Raw genomic sequence first — 15,335 nt, forward strand, 5'->3', positions numbered from 1 at the left:
TCTTTTCTCTTATATAAATCAGAATTCACAACAGTGACATCCACAGAATGACATGAATGGAAGAGAGGTGTAAAATAGAGCTAGGCCTCCTATTCTCTAACAGTCGAATCATTTTGCACTTTTTCCCACTAATTAAAAACTAAAAGTACGGTGGAAGCAGAGGAATTGATTATTGGCCCTATCATTAAAAAAAAGACTAATGACCTAAATTCATTCAATGTATTTTGCAGCTATATTCAGTTTACAAGAGCACTAATCCTAATGCCTGAGTGGGCTGCAGAAGTATCAGAAGACAGCCAATGCAAGGTATTTTTCCTCATTTTTCTGCGAATACTCAACAGTGTTGTAACTACAAGGTCCAGTTACATGAGTTACGGTTTGAAGCAATAGCTCTTGCCTCTCCTAGAAGAATGAAAAAAGGAGATGGAACAGAAATGGGTGAAGTGGTACACTCTACACTCATGCCTTCCCTATTAAGACTAAATCTTAATGTTGGGAGGGGGAGGCACGGGACAGGGGGGACAGAGATGCAATCTTGAAAGGAGTTCTGATGATGCAAAGTGACTCTGTATGTCAATCTTAACTGCACTTGCCAACCTACAGAAATAGACTTACGAGTATGGGAAAGAAGTGGGAAAGTGGCTCTCAAAACCATTGATAGGAAGACCTTCTAACCTCATAAGACTGTTATACCTTCGCTTATCACTGTGGCTGAATACCTCAGGGCAGTCAATTCTGTAGTTTTCAAACAAAACCAAATGATGTATAGTACTGAGTGAAGGTTGTATCAAATGATCACCAACAGGACAGAAGAAGGTGGTTTGTGCTTTTTGTACAAGCTGGTTTGTACTCTTTAGTCCTTCTCTATAGTCATTGCTCTGATAAGCTACAGACTTTGAACTATGCATTTCTGTGCCCCATTTCTCCACTGGAATTTAAATAGGTTGAAAGCGACAATGTTTTACAAAATTATAAAAAGTAATGGTAAAGGCTGATTTGAGCACAGGCTACAGAAATGAAGTGCTAAGATTAACACCTTACCTCAGCTCCAATATACTAGTCACATTCCTGGATGGGAAGATACGCCGAATATAGTTAAAATCTCCAACAAAGAGACTTCCATCAATACCCACTGCCAGTGCTACAGGGGCCAAAAGTTTATTTCCTTCTGCTAGACCATTACAGCTAGGACAGGATATGCTTCTTCGGCGCCCATTCCCCATAATGCTGGTTATCACAGCCGGCTGCTGAGTTAGAAACTGATTTTCTCCATTGCCTTTGTGCAATATACCTAATAACGAAGAGGAAAAGCGGTTATTACAATCATTCATTGCAGGGGACTTAGGTAGTTCTCTTTTCAACAGCTGCTGTTAAGGACTGTACACTGAAAGGACTCCAGCACTTGGTTCTTCAACAGTGCAAAAAGAGTGAAAGAGCTTTGCAGTAGTAAAAATAAAGGTGTAATGAAGATTCTCTGTTAAAAACCACACACGTACGCAACTACAGATCCAAACCTAAACCCAGAGTCCTTTGGTATTCATTATGAAAGAAAACACTGCCATGCCATACACCCCCTGGCCTGGCACAATGGTTTAGACTGTCTTACTAATTGGGAAGTGAGAAGGCAAACAGTGGAGAGGTCACATTCCTTATTTGTGTCGCTGGATCCTCTCACTCCAGTTTCCTATGTTACATTTTGTTTGGAATTTTGTGCCAGCCTTACTGTTCTCTTTCCAGCCTTACTGCTTCTCTTTCTTTATCTTTTGAAAAAGATAAAGTCTTTCACACTTTTTCAACGGAAGATGAAAAACGCGAAATGGAGATGCCAGAGAAGAGGATAGCACAGAAAATGAAAAGATAGGAGAAAGATGACTCCTAGAAGGGCTGCCAAGGATCAGTGATGAAAGGCAAGAGGGAAGCTAGTGGTAAGGATTTTTATTAGGCTTCAAGAAATGCCTTTAAGATAGGATTCCTTTTCAAAATATTTGTTCAAAGAGCAGACCCCCGCTCCAAGAAGGGAGTGGATTCTCTGACAGAACGACCATTTTCAATGTATCAAAGATCGTAGATATCTGGCTGGAAACTTTTAGCCTCGTGTTCTTTTGGAAATGCAGTTGTATGATCCTAATGTAAAGCAACTGGCTCCCCACTGGTGGCGACAGTGAATATCATGCACTATCCGAATGGCTATCTCAACAGTGTTTGACCCACTCACAGCACTTAAATTGTGTTCAAATAGCCTGATCTTGCCTATTCTGAATACTACTTTAGACTTCTTGAGCAACAATATAGTTTGCAATTTGTTAATGCAGGGATCAGCACGGAGGCTGTAGAAAACACTTTACAGGGATAAAATGAAATATATGCTAAGCGTTCAGCTCCCTAAGAGTCTCTCGTAAAATATGAAGATAGGAACATCCAGCTTAGGATATGTAAAGATAAAGAGAAGTGAGGAAAAAACAAACAGGCGACAAAAGAAAAAGACAAATGAGAGTCAGTATCTCGTCACAGACTCATACTCTTTTTAATTCCCTCACATTAGAGGGAAAAAGGTCAAACAAGAGGAACCAGGAACGGGTATGGTTCAGATGAGAAAAATAGGGAAGGAAGACAGAAAGACATTATAGGGGAATAAATGAACAACAGACCAGAGGATAAAGATTTGGACTTTAAGAAAGTCATGCTGTGCAGAACAGTAAAATATCTGTTGAAATTCTACAAAAATTTTCTGTCAACTGAAACATGTCCCATACCTTACTAAGATAAAGACGAAACAAAAAGAATGGAGAAATTGCATTTTTTAAAGTGTAAATAGAATGCAAATAAAAAGTGTTCACAGACAAAACACCATATAGCACAGAAACCACATGGAATTAACTAACTCACCACTCTTGACATTAAGTACATGATGTTTATCCAAAGACCATCCTCCTAAATTTGAAGGATCTAGTTCAAATCCTTGCAGCAGTGCTGTCCTCTTCTCCCATAAAATGAGACTGGGGCAAGTCTCATATTCAAACCCCACAGAAACTGAAATAAAATAAAATAAAATCTAATATACTGGCTGAACAAACACTGAATTAAATGTCCAGAGAACATTCAAACAATTCAGCATCCCAGTTCCCCAGGCCCCTCAAGAAGATGGAGTGATTCTATTCCACTCTTTTATTCTACAATATTAAAATTCAGATTTTTGACTAGACACAAATTTGAAACTTCATTCACATGTACTCTGCAGGGATCTGATCACTTCTCTTTGAATAGCTGGCATAGGGAAGTGACTGGTTTGGTGACAGAAGAGTGAGAAATACAATTTTTAAAAATATAATAAAATTATTCTATCAGATAACAGGACAAGATCAAACTCTTAATTTGCCAGGTGTTCACAGCATTCATTTAGTGTGTTCATTTTACATACCATATACCAAGGAGCAGTGAAAATTTTTTGTGCTTTTAAGCACACACACACTGTAAGGATGACTCAGGAAAGCAATATCTTATGCAATAATGTAAGAAAGAAAAGCTATAGCAAAGAAGATTTTAGAAAATATAGAAAAGAAATAAGATTTTTAAAGTAAGTTTTTCTTTCCACACTGGCACAGCTCTGATGCCCGTTTTTAGCACTGTTGTATCAAAATTGTTCTGATATGAACTAAAACCAGCTATAGAACTACAAGACTGAACAGCATTAGAAAAACCCCATTTTCATTTCAAATGTATTATACCACAAGAGGCTACAATAACAGCATGCATGAAAATCCAAACGCACTGAAGAATGCCAGCCAGTCCAGCATGAGGTTCATTTGTTAACTGAAAGAAAATAAAAACATAGTGATGGACTAGGTTTCACCTAAGTTCCTGTGGCCAGTTTTTCCCATTGTCTGGTCTAAACCTTCTAAGTCAGCTATCGATCAGGAAACACAAGCATGTTGATGGAATTTAGACCCTCTGAATGTGATCTTTAATGTGTAAAAGAAACATAACTCAAAGATAAATTGTGTCAGGAAGACAAGAAGTGTTTAGCCTGTATTTGCTTCTCCATAAGAAATCTTAGCAGTTTTCTTACTAAGAATTACAAGTGGTGTTTGGAAAGTTTTGGAGCTTGTATATGCTGACTTACCTACAGCATCTGACAACCCATAAACCTTCTGACCATATGCATCTGTTTTGTCCCAGATAAATGTATATGCCAAGTTGGGAGATGCCTGAAATGATTTTTGAAACAGATGCCCTTCTACTGCTACCATCAAATGAACTTTGATTAGGTTTAGCGGCACGAGTGACTGAGTCATGGCGATCTTAAGTAAGGATTTGTATCCAGCAGTACGGGAACTCAGGTAGCTGAGCTTTATACCAGAGCCTGGGATCTCAATTTCTTCATGAAGAACCTGAACAGCAAAAAGATCAAACATTTTACATTAGCGCTTTGGGTTTGTTTGGTTTTTTTTAGAATAATATTGCCTTGCATATTCTTATGAACTTATGACTTTCTACTACTGGAAATGGTTATCCTCAAATGATGCAGTTCAGCTGACATTTCTGAACAAATAATTATTTGGCATCTGTGTACACTTGTTTTTAAGAGCCCACTGCTGGCAAAAGTGCAAATAAGTACAAGCAGTTTTATTGCAAGTTATATGCAAGGGGAACATAAGAAAAACAGTCACAGGAACCTGCAACTTCCACTAACATTTAGCATAAAGTAAAGACTAACTGAATAAAGTAGTGAAACAGTAATACCAGTAGAGTTTTCCTTTGTCCTAAATAACATACAAGAAAACAGCCCGCAGTTAGCAGCACACACCAAGCCTTTGCAAAATTCTCTTGAAACACCTAAGCTGTCAAATGAAATACAGAGATATTCTTGATATATTATATGATAATGAGAAAGTGCAAGGTAGTCAAAGATAAATGCGTCTGGGTGACGTAAACCTAGGGTATCTCCTGCAGACCTCATTAGAAAACCTGGTATCTGTCAGAGTGAATGCAACTCTACAGAGGCATTGCTACAGCAATTCCAGGGGACAAATGGTGACCCTGTGGTAAGTGCTCAGGTCAGCACTAGCATCTGACCACTGATTTCTATATCCTTTTCACTCACACTGTTCTTACCTGGGTTTCTGGTACAATGGGATTCCGGCCAGGAGCATCACTGAAGAAAGTTGAAAGTGGTGATGAAATGATGACAGGATCAGGACGGACAAAACCACTTAGATCACAGCTGGGAATGGAGTTCTCCTCTGTCTTCATCACAAGTGTGTCCATGGCATAGAAGCTATTCCACGGCAACCATACTGTCCTTTCCTGACTCATAAATGGCGCCCGTTCGAAGTGCAAGGTTAGGGATGCTCCGCCATTTGCAACCAAGTCAAATCTAGAAAAACGTGGGCTTTAGAAGTGACAAGACTGAATAATTCCAGTAATAGCATTCCAGACTAATGAAATAGGTATATAGCAATACCTATAGCCATAGGTATATTTTAAGTGTCATGCTTCAAATGATAAGTAATGGGATGTGAACATTGGCAACTAAACAACTGAAATCCAGCCAAGACAAGCAATGATTTGAAGGCACCTGGAAAAACCTATATAAAATCTGCATTAAATAATTAAAAAATACCCAACAAACAAACCACCACATTTATTACCACAAGTCATATTTATATATAAAATCAGCAGAGGAGCCAAGTTCATACTGAGCTGGACACTGAATTATCCCTTTCCTAAAAGATGCTGTCCATCAAGCACAGAATGGGAACATGGCAGTAAGAGAACAGTAACGAAAAGTTTTTCTGTATGTGTTCTACACAAGATGTAGATCTACATAAGATAAGAATTCCTGTCCCCAGACAATTGATCTATCATTTTTCAGTGAGACTAAGTATTTACTCCCAACCCCCTACATAATCATAGCAGTAACGTGGAGCTCTGCAAGTGTTTTGAAATCTGGCCTAAGTGGGTAAAATACTTCTAAGGTTGCTCTGACAACAGAAGTAGATATCAGTTGTTTCATGTAAATGCTGGCAACGTAACAAATTACTCAATGATTTCAATAATCTATTCAGATCTAAATACAGTTCAGCTCACGGTTCACTGTAGTATTAAACCACTGAAATCAACAACATTATACTTTTATTATAACAGAATAATATTCTGGCAAATGTGGAAATTAAATACTCCCTATAGTTCAGTTGACTCATATTTCAATTCAATTGTTTGCATGCAAGATCAAGATAAAATGGCAAATGTTTACAATGCACGTGTCACAGATACACTGTTTTAGTTACTATAGCCAGTAAACTAGATAAAACATGACACATTGATTTTTGTTTATCTGAATTTGTGTGCATTTCAAATCAGCTGATATGAGGGGGAAAAAGCACTTTTTTGCACAGCAGGAAATTGTCTAAATATATTCAATTAGAATCTTTTGATTACATTCTGCCCTGAAGAAACTCAAAAGACAGTGGATCTTCAAAAGGAAAGAGAGGCAGAAGGGAACTTTTAACAAAATATACTATTCTATAATGAGACTACTTTTTTTTTTTTCCTAGCAGTGTTAGCCTGCCTTGCATTTTAAAATAAAATATTTCTGGTCTCAGCTGGATATTACTGTAGTCCACAAATGTTTTCATAGATACAAAGCAATTTATTTGAAAAGAGTCTGCCTGCTAACACATTATTATCAGAAGTCAGCCTTTTCATATTTACTTGCAGTTAGTGTTCAAAATGCCATGTGAAAAGTTACTTTTGTGTTTACTTAATAGCTCTTTGCCCTGGGAGGAATGCAATGCATGATACCACAGGGTTCCATTAGATCACCATTTGTTAATCAGCAAGGATACTACATACAACATAGGTACTCAATGAAGCAAGCAAACTCACGTGCCATCCTGACGAGTGATGGTATAGCCGTACTTTGGATACTTGGCAAATGACACGTTGACCCCAACCAGAGGAGTTCCATCTGTAGTCACCACTTGGCCTCTTATAAGAGACACAAGACTGAAAAAGAAAGGTAATTAAAGGTTTTAAAGTTAGTTACAAAAGCAAAGTTACATTGTTTATAAACTGAGTAGTGGAACACTTGTACCTCAGTTACGCTAAATCCAATTTACTCCAAAGATTTGTAGAATACTGAAGATACCACAATATTGCCCAGCTCCCTCTATATACTTAAATCAAGAAACTGCTTATCTCTGCAGTGATAAAAGTATAATGTTGTTGAGTTAGTGCCTTCCTTGTCTAATGAGGCTTTGTCTCATTGTCTAACGAGGCTTTGCAGAGTGGAAAGCTACCTCACGTTCAGCCAAGCCAGAACTGTGACCCTGAAGTCCCACTGAAACGATGATTGGGCACTTCTCAGAAACCTCCCTAGGTACAATAGCATGTCTGTGGATGCCAAATACACTTGAAAAATACGGTGTAATGCCATGCCTCTTTCTTATAAAACCAATTTTCCAAATTAAGGTTCACGTTCCTTCATCATAGGGAGTGACTGATGTTTATACACTGCATTCGGTCCTGATTTGTAACCCTTGCTTTTCACTTTGTCAACAGGAGAAAGGATTTGATTTTAAGGCCAGCTTTACGCACAGGCAAAATACAGAGTTTTCTTAGCCAACAGGTTAAGCAACTTTGCTTAACCTAAAGGAGATGAAGACAGGTTATTCCTGTAAGAGGCACAGTCAGTCTTTTTCTCTTTTGGGAGTGCTTTGCTGCTGCTACAGCGGGCAGAAATTGCTGCTGCCCGCCTGGCTGCGTTCTCAGACTCCTGCGAAGTCGCAAGCCCCACTTCTCCCTGCTCTGCTGCTCTCTGGCATGGCCAGTCTGTTCCTGCCCTTCTCCTCTCACAGCTGGAGAGGAGTCTCCATGTCCTGGCGCCTTTCCCTTCCACCTTCCCTGTACCCTGAGAGAAGCAGACTGGTGAGCAGCATCTCATGTTAAAACATGAATAAAATCTCTAGGAGAAGTTTTCCCATCCAATGCAACTGCACAGATACAGTGTCATATTTATAGCTGCTACCTGCTGTTGAAGGGATTTTCTCCTGGGATGATATGAGTGCTGTCCTTCCCCACTAAGAGCTTGATTCGATCATAGAATGACTTCACAGCTGGTGAACCAGAATGGCTCTGTTGTATGATGTCAAGAGGATCACGTGAACCCCTGCACAGCAGGCTATTTTGACAAGTAGACTGGAGGCAGCAGTCTGGGTCTAGGCAGTCAACCAAGCCATCTGAAAGGTAAGAATCATCAAGATTCAGCCAGCTGCACAGTGCTATCAAGCAATAATATTTAATGGACATCTTAAGGCACTGGGCAAAAATGTTGATGCTTATTCTTCATAACATCTCTATGCCATAAAACTGGGAATTGAACCAATAACGCAATGAGGATGAGACTTTCTCAGGTACACTGGTTAAACACCATTACTGCTACAATTCATTTAAACCAGTGTTAGATGAGAATCAATCCCAAAGAAATCTGTTAAGGGTTGAAATTAGAAAGAAGGAATAGTGGAAGGAGTACAGGATTTTTTGTTCAGGTTTTTTGTTTGGTTGGTTTGTGTTTTTTTTTTAAAACTTTCCAACAGTTTATTTTACAAAGTTTTTAGATTTCCTTGCTGGGCTATAAGAGTCTTGAGAATTGTGCTGGTTTATTTCATTTGTTCTATTTGGGGAGATGAGGGAAGGAGATGGGGGTGACAGAGTAAGTTACCATTACCTAAGTAAAATAAAAATTACGTTGTAGCCATTTTGGCAATTCATAGGGAAGTGCTGCTGGACTCCCACCTCCCACAGATATCTGAATCAGAACATGTTTGCATAATTGGATAAGGAAGGATCAGTCACAAAGCTGGTGGGTTCAGTCATCATATTACATATTAGGTTGTCCATCAAGAATATTTCTTAAGACGTATTTTTAAGAAAAATTAGAATTTAAACACCAGAAATTAAAATGGAATCCTCAATGGGGAGATCGATCCGTATACTTAGATAAATCACAACTGACTATTTTTAGCACATACGGTAACAACTTCTAGCATCATCTTTTCCTTTGGTATCATCATTTAACTGAAATATGTTCTCTCAATGGAGTTCTACTGCAATTTAGAAATTAATAACCATTTACTTTAAAATATTATAATCTCTAACAATTTAGAAACTTTTGTTCATCTACTCTGGCTAGAATCAGGCATTCAATCTGCAATCTACTTAGGTCTGTAAACTTTCAGAGACTCCCCAAGGCATATTAATCTGATTTTTTAATACAAATATGGCCTGGGCACATACTGAATATCATACGCAAGAGAGAACATTCCGGTAGGTTAGTTGACAAAAGTACCTTAGAGTAAGATCATGACTCATGTATTTTCAAGATTTTCAAATGTACAACAGACCACCATTACCCTACGCAGTGATAATTGGAAAAACAACAATAACAAAAGAAAAACCAACCCAAACCCAAACCTATAAAAAGCTTTCTTAATTTACAATTAGCCTTGTATTTCCAACGGATTGTGTGCGCCTGAAATGCCTGTTTCTCATTTAAAAACAAAATTGCCAAAGTATGCTGACAATGTTTCATTCAGCCCTCTAAGGAAATTTAAGTTAGACAAACTACCTTGTTGCAAGAGCTATACATTGCTTTAAGGTCAGTCGCCTAGTCACATTAAGAGCTCCATTCATCTTGAAATCCCTTCCAACGTGGCGGTAGGAATTTTCTTTTTTGCTACAGTCCATTTTCCACCCACTTTATAGAATCATTGCAAGGACGCCATTAGCTTCAGATGATAACTCAAGGCAGTTTTCCTATTAAGCTCTGAGAACTTTTTCTCAGCATCCTGCGTTCTTTCTCAGTTTGTGACACCTCTACAACTACGAACTTAGAGCTGCCCACTGTTTAGTCCGCCCAGTTCTTTTATTCAGACGACCACCAGTCAAGAGAATCCTATCAACACAATAGAAATAACAGAAGCAAAACACAGGATATAAATTACTCCCTTTGACAAATTTACATTTACCTGTTCAAGCTGCATCATATTTTTTCTACACCTGTTATTAGAGGTGAGCATATGTTATGACTGTAATGACCTCATCATGCAGCAGATTATGGGATGCTGTGTCCGAACACTTCTGATGACACCATGAACTTTCAATTGGCATATCAATCTCTCAGCGTCCTGTCAGTCATGCGAATCACATCTTCATGCTCGCAAGCCCCCTTGGATATAGTCTGACATTGCAATCTTCAGTAAATTACCCTGTCACTGCCAATCTCACCGTTATCTCACAAACAATCAAGCAGGCAATCAAACTGCTCTGAATTGCCAGCTCAGGACCTGGGAGGCTAGAAACATCTCCATTCAATGCCAGGGAGAAACCTGTGTATGATTCCTTTCATGTTGGAAGGTTTTTATGCAGTTATGTGAGTTCAGACTTGCACACTTTCAGATGCTTACCAGAATATTTAGAAACGACAGGCACATACTGTAACATAAACATACAAGATTTACTTGTTTGGAACATTATCACTTATAGTATATGGCTATATTCCCCTGTACTAATTTATTCCCAGATGGCAGGATTCGGGAGTTAGGATATTTCTACCTTATGCCAGCTAGTTGATCCAGCTTGTTGCAACTGCAGAACTGAGGTATGGATCTGTTCGGCATTCACAGCCAGAACCTGGGCATTGCTCTTTGGTGTCAAAGGCTTATATACCGCTATACTGTTTGCTTCATAGTTGCATTGCAGCTATTAGTTACTTTGTTGCTCTGAAATCTCTGATTCTACGTATGAAAGAGTATTGATTAGTGTCAGAATATATTTGTTTCTAGTTCATGTTTGCCTAATTTGCTGTCCGGGCGTATTATCACAGAATGCTGACATTGGCAGGGACCTCTGGAGGTCATCTGGTCCAAACCCCCCTGCTCAAGCAAGGCTACCAAAAACTGATTGCCCAGGACCATGCCCAGACAGCTTTTGAATGTCTCCAAGTATGGAGACTCCACAACCTCTCTGGGCAACCTGCTCCAGTGCTCAGTCACCCTCACGACAAAAAAAGTCTTTCCCAGCATACAGTTGTGCCTGGGGTTGTTCCTCCCCAGCTGCAGGACCTTGCACTTCATGAGGTTCCTATCAGCCCGTTTCTCCAGCCATATTGTACCATTACATATGAATTGAAGTAAATTGTTACAGAATCCTTTAGTTGCATTAGACTCAGTTGATTAAAACAAGGGCTAGAAAAAAATGTACCTTCTGTAAAAGAAAACTCTGCCATAAGCATGAATTTTAATTAGAATTCAGTACTTTGTTTTTTAATATATATTTCAGAGCTTGTGGTCTTCCAGATTTCCTCAGGCACACTGAATTATTTATATGGTAAATTCAATGACAAAAACCTCACCATTAGCCTCACCAAGTTATTGCTGCTTTTCACAGCATACACATCTGTGTCTAAAGTGGTCATTTAGCAGCTCTCTGAGACTCTGTATGCTAAAGGGAAGAGACTGCGGAGGGAGTTAAGATGGCGTTGAACCTCCTCCAACAATTCGAGACCAAAAGAAGTCCTGACTTGGCCTTAACTGAGAAGAAAGAAATAGGAAATTCTGATGTGATTTAAACTGGCAGCACAGGATTAGCTCTCCATTGCTGTTCGTAGTTCTTCTGAATTCCCAAATCTGTCAGAAAATCAAGTGACATGGTATTTGTCTTGAAGACTTCAGTTCTGCTAATGGATACACACATTTCTTGACTTTCCGTGAACTGTTCCACAAGCTTTTTGGCAGACTTAACTATACAGCAAAAAGAAAATTTTGAAGTGTTACAAGTAAGTAGAATAATCTACTCATGCACGCCATATATTAAGATGGCCTTATTATCGTGTTCCTCCTAAACATCGTTACAAGGCCTAGAAAGCTCTCAGTAGAAACAGTGATATATTTTACTGCTAATGTATTTAGAACCTCTCATCATCAGTTTTCCTTCACCACTGAATATATTTCTCATCACGTTCAGGTGACTGGATTCCAGAATTGTGCTTTGGAAAGTTGACACTTGAGCTATTGTGTTGTTTTTTTTTTAACTCCTACGAGTAAATTATCTTTAGTTTCCACTCTTCATCAAATACTTGCAGGTTGTACTGCAGGTTCAATTCATGATGCACGTTAGAATGAGTCAACTTTGACCTGACATCCAGCTGCTTGAGAAAATACTTTCTGTACCCAGCAGGGGACAATTTTGTTTCCAAAACAAAACCTCTGAGCCCACACTCAGTAGAGGGCATCCTTACACTTCACTAGCTTCAGGAGCTGGTGACTTTCAGAGCATAACCCCTGGAAATTTTTCTTTTTCCAATAAACATTTCAGACTGATGATTAAAATGGAGGCGGGGAGGTGGGGGGGACAGCAGCTGCTATGAACCCTGAGGGCAAAAGGGCCTTTGATCACTCTAAGGGCAAATTAGTTAATTTATCATGATCCGATTTTAATTATGTGTAGTATTAATATACCCAAGGTGAAAGAATTAGAGATGCTCTACCAGATTATCAAAAGAGTAGGCCTTCTCTCTGCCAACACAGAAATGTTTTAATTGAACTCTAAAACTGCATGCAGAACTGTTTCCACAGACAGGCTATTCCACAGCCCAGTATACCTTATTACCAGGAGGTTTTATCTAATATTTAACTCAAATTTTCACTTTTGTAGCTTGATCTAATTATTGTTAGCTACATTAGCATACATCATTCAAAATAATTCCTCAGAAGTTCCTGGTGCTAACAAGAAAGGAAATGCTTCTAATCCTGTTCCAGCCCTGTTCCTCAATTAGCCAGACTGGAAAGCCTCTCTGTAAACTGTCAGGATATCCATCATACCACTGGCTTTTATAACAAACTGTGAGCACAACAGAGTATTTTCAGAACGATAAACCTAAACCAAAGCTGCCTTTCAGGAAAAGCTGGATCGTAAATCCCAAATTGTGGTAAATTAGAATAAACGTGGCTTCTGTGTAAGCTGTGTGTGCCTCTGAATGCCCAAAAAACTCCCTAATGAGGTTTTAAAGTACCCTGGAATATGACATTGGTAGAGCAACAGCCCCACTTGCCCACTCAGGATCCCTGTGCTGCCCAGAGCTCTGGCAGTCAGGAAAAGCCCCATCCCTAAGAGCACCAGCTGGAAAAAGCTACTGCAGGTGTAGCTCCAGCTACGCACTGAGTGCGTGGTGCTCCTAGAGAACCTTTGAATACCGATGGATTATTGATGCTCCAACTTCAAACCACACATCGCTTAGAGCAGAGTTGACCTAGAGGGCTCAAGATGAAAACAATCTTGAAAAAAATGTTTGTTCAGTTCCAGGGTACACATGGATACCTCCGCAGCAACCAGTGCCTTTCAGATCATGGAATTTGCAGTGACTGAATTTCTTGCTTTCGCTTCTCCATAGGTTATAAGAGCATGTTACTGTAGTAACATATCCCATGAGGGACAGTGTAAGGATAAGCTGGCTAATGTGTGTAAAGGCAATTAGAGGCTGACATGAAGTTTTTACAAAATCACATACAAGCACACTCATTAGCTTTTGTCAAACTTACATAATGTTTAGTTTTGATACAGATTTTGTACTCGAGCCTACATGACTCACTCTGGCCCCCATCCACAATAGATTTCAACTACTCATTACATTTAATGTTCTAAAACTGACTATTGTACAGGCTCTGGAAAGGTATTTTCTGCACCAAGAGTATTCTGGGTATTTGTATTGAGAACTTCATAAAATCTTTTGTCTCTGCTGAACTAGAGACCCCTGCTGAGGCAATGCTTGTTGAGGCAAGCTAAATTACATGATTTGCTTTTGTGCTGTGAAATACTTGTATTATCTTAAATGTCATGAGCCTGATGCAGTATCAAGTTACAGGATTTGTAATTTTCTAAAAGCAATTTTTTTCTAAATGTTTATTGCAGGAAGACACTTCTCTTTTCTTTCTATTTTCTTTCTGTCTAATTTCAGAGATGAGTTTTCTAAGACAACTCAAATAAACAGCCTTTCAATCAGTCAAGTGCACTGTCCTGACAGTGAACTTCTCTAGAAATGTATTTTTCTCATGAATTGAAGAGAATTCATACTGGAGCAGATAGCTGGCTTTCTCTCATTCATTATCTTTAATGTATTGTGCCAAACAGAATTACCGCCAACTGTACTTCTTGGTGGGGTTACAGCTATATAGTTACAAACTGAAGGGCAAAATTTGCCTTCTGAGATATGTACAACTCTCTTTGGAAAGTTAAGTGGAAAGAAATTAAAATATATTTTAAAAAGAATGTCCCACTTTGCATAACAGATAAGGAATTCCTCATTCTATTTAGCTTAGTATTCTATACTGCTATGGGTTGCTTCCTTTCCTTCCCCCCCAATTTTAGTCCAGATTATTACATTTTGAGGAGAAATGTGATCTGTGAAGTGATATAAGCAGTGACTGCATTTAAGCTTTTTTTTTTTTTTTTAACCTGCCGGCACCTGCCCTCTCCATCCTGATCAAATCTGAAACAAATCAATTTAGCAAAATTTTGGCTATATTCCTTTCTCTGAGATTACATCATTTAACTGTCTTGTCAATAAAAATTATAAACATGAGTAGAGTAAGTTTGAAAGGATGCAAAAGGTGAGAGAAGAGAGAAAGAAGGAAAAGAAAAGCCTAGAAAGAGTAACCCAAGTGGGTGATACGGGACTCCTGTCAGGGCTGCTTCTGCAGAAGCCAGAGTTCTTAAATATCTCTCCCAAATTATCCCACAGAATTCAGGACAAAGCCCCCTCAAACATGAGCTGCTGGTATCAACTGCATCCAACATCTAATGAAACTATTCTTTAGAAAAGAAATATGACGTTTTCTATGCATTACATTGTCCATTTTACTTGGAAGCACTGTAAGGTCTAAGGTGAAATCTAGTTAAACATACACAATTTATGAAGACTGTTCCAAGATATTAAAAGCATTTTGCAATTTAGGAACAACTAAACTATTATAAAATAGTTATTGTAAAAAGATGGGTATAAATAGCCCCTGTAGTAATTTCCTTATGCAATATGTCAAAAGAAATATGAACTTAAAAAGTAATGTACCTTCTCCCATTCCTCAAAATATAATTTCTAATCCCTTAATTTCCTAAAATAAATCCATGGTGAATTAAATGGGTTATACATGTCTATTGGGGGGATTATACATTGTAATCACAAGTATAGGTCTTAAAATAAAGCTATTTCTAATCCCTCCAAAAGATGCTTAATAACTATTAGACTACTGAGGGACTGATTAAGGAAAGGGATTAGATTTAGA

The 15,335-nt window shown here is 38.6% G+C and overlaps 1 protein-coding gene across 1 annotated transcript in view; it reads right to left on the reverse strand.

Annotated features, from left to right (window-relative positions):
* Positions 1–8,237, reverse strand: part of TENM2 (teneurin transmembrane protein 2) — a gene marked incomplete at its 5' end in the record, with an annotated part of 39,986 nt that extends 31,749 nt beyond the window's left edge. Inside the window, 6 exons of the mRNA XM_009573777.1 lie at positions 1,042–1,291; positions 2,887–3,030; positions 4,121–4,388; positions 5,113–5,374; positions 6,886–7,005; positions 8,027–8,237. Of these exons, the coding sequence (XP_009572072.1) occupies positions 1,042–1,291; positions 2,887–3,030; positions 4,121–4,388; positions 5,113–5,374; positions 6,886–7,005; positions 8,027–8,237 (1,255 nt within the window). The remainder of the gene's footprint in view (positions 1–1,041; positions 1,292–2,886; positions 3,031–4,120; positions 4,389–5,112; positions 5,375–6,885; positions 7,006–8,026) is intronic.
* Positions 8,238–15,335: the final 7,098 nt, after the last annotated feature.

Source organism: Fulmarus glacialis, unplaced genomic scaffold (genome assembly GCF_000690835.1).
Source record: "Fulmarus glacialis isolate BGI_N327 unplaced genomic scaffold, ASM69083v1 scaffold9513, whole genome shotgun sequence".
In the NCBI taxonomy this organism is placed as follows: Eukaryota; Metazoa; Chordata; class Aves; order Procellariiformes; family Procellariidae; genus Fulmarus; species Fulmarus glacialis.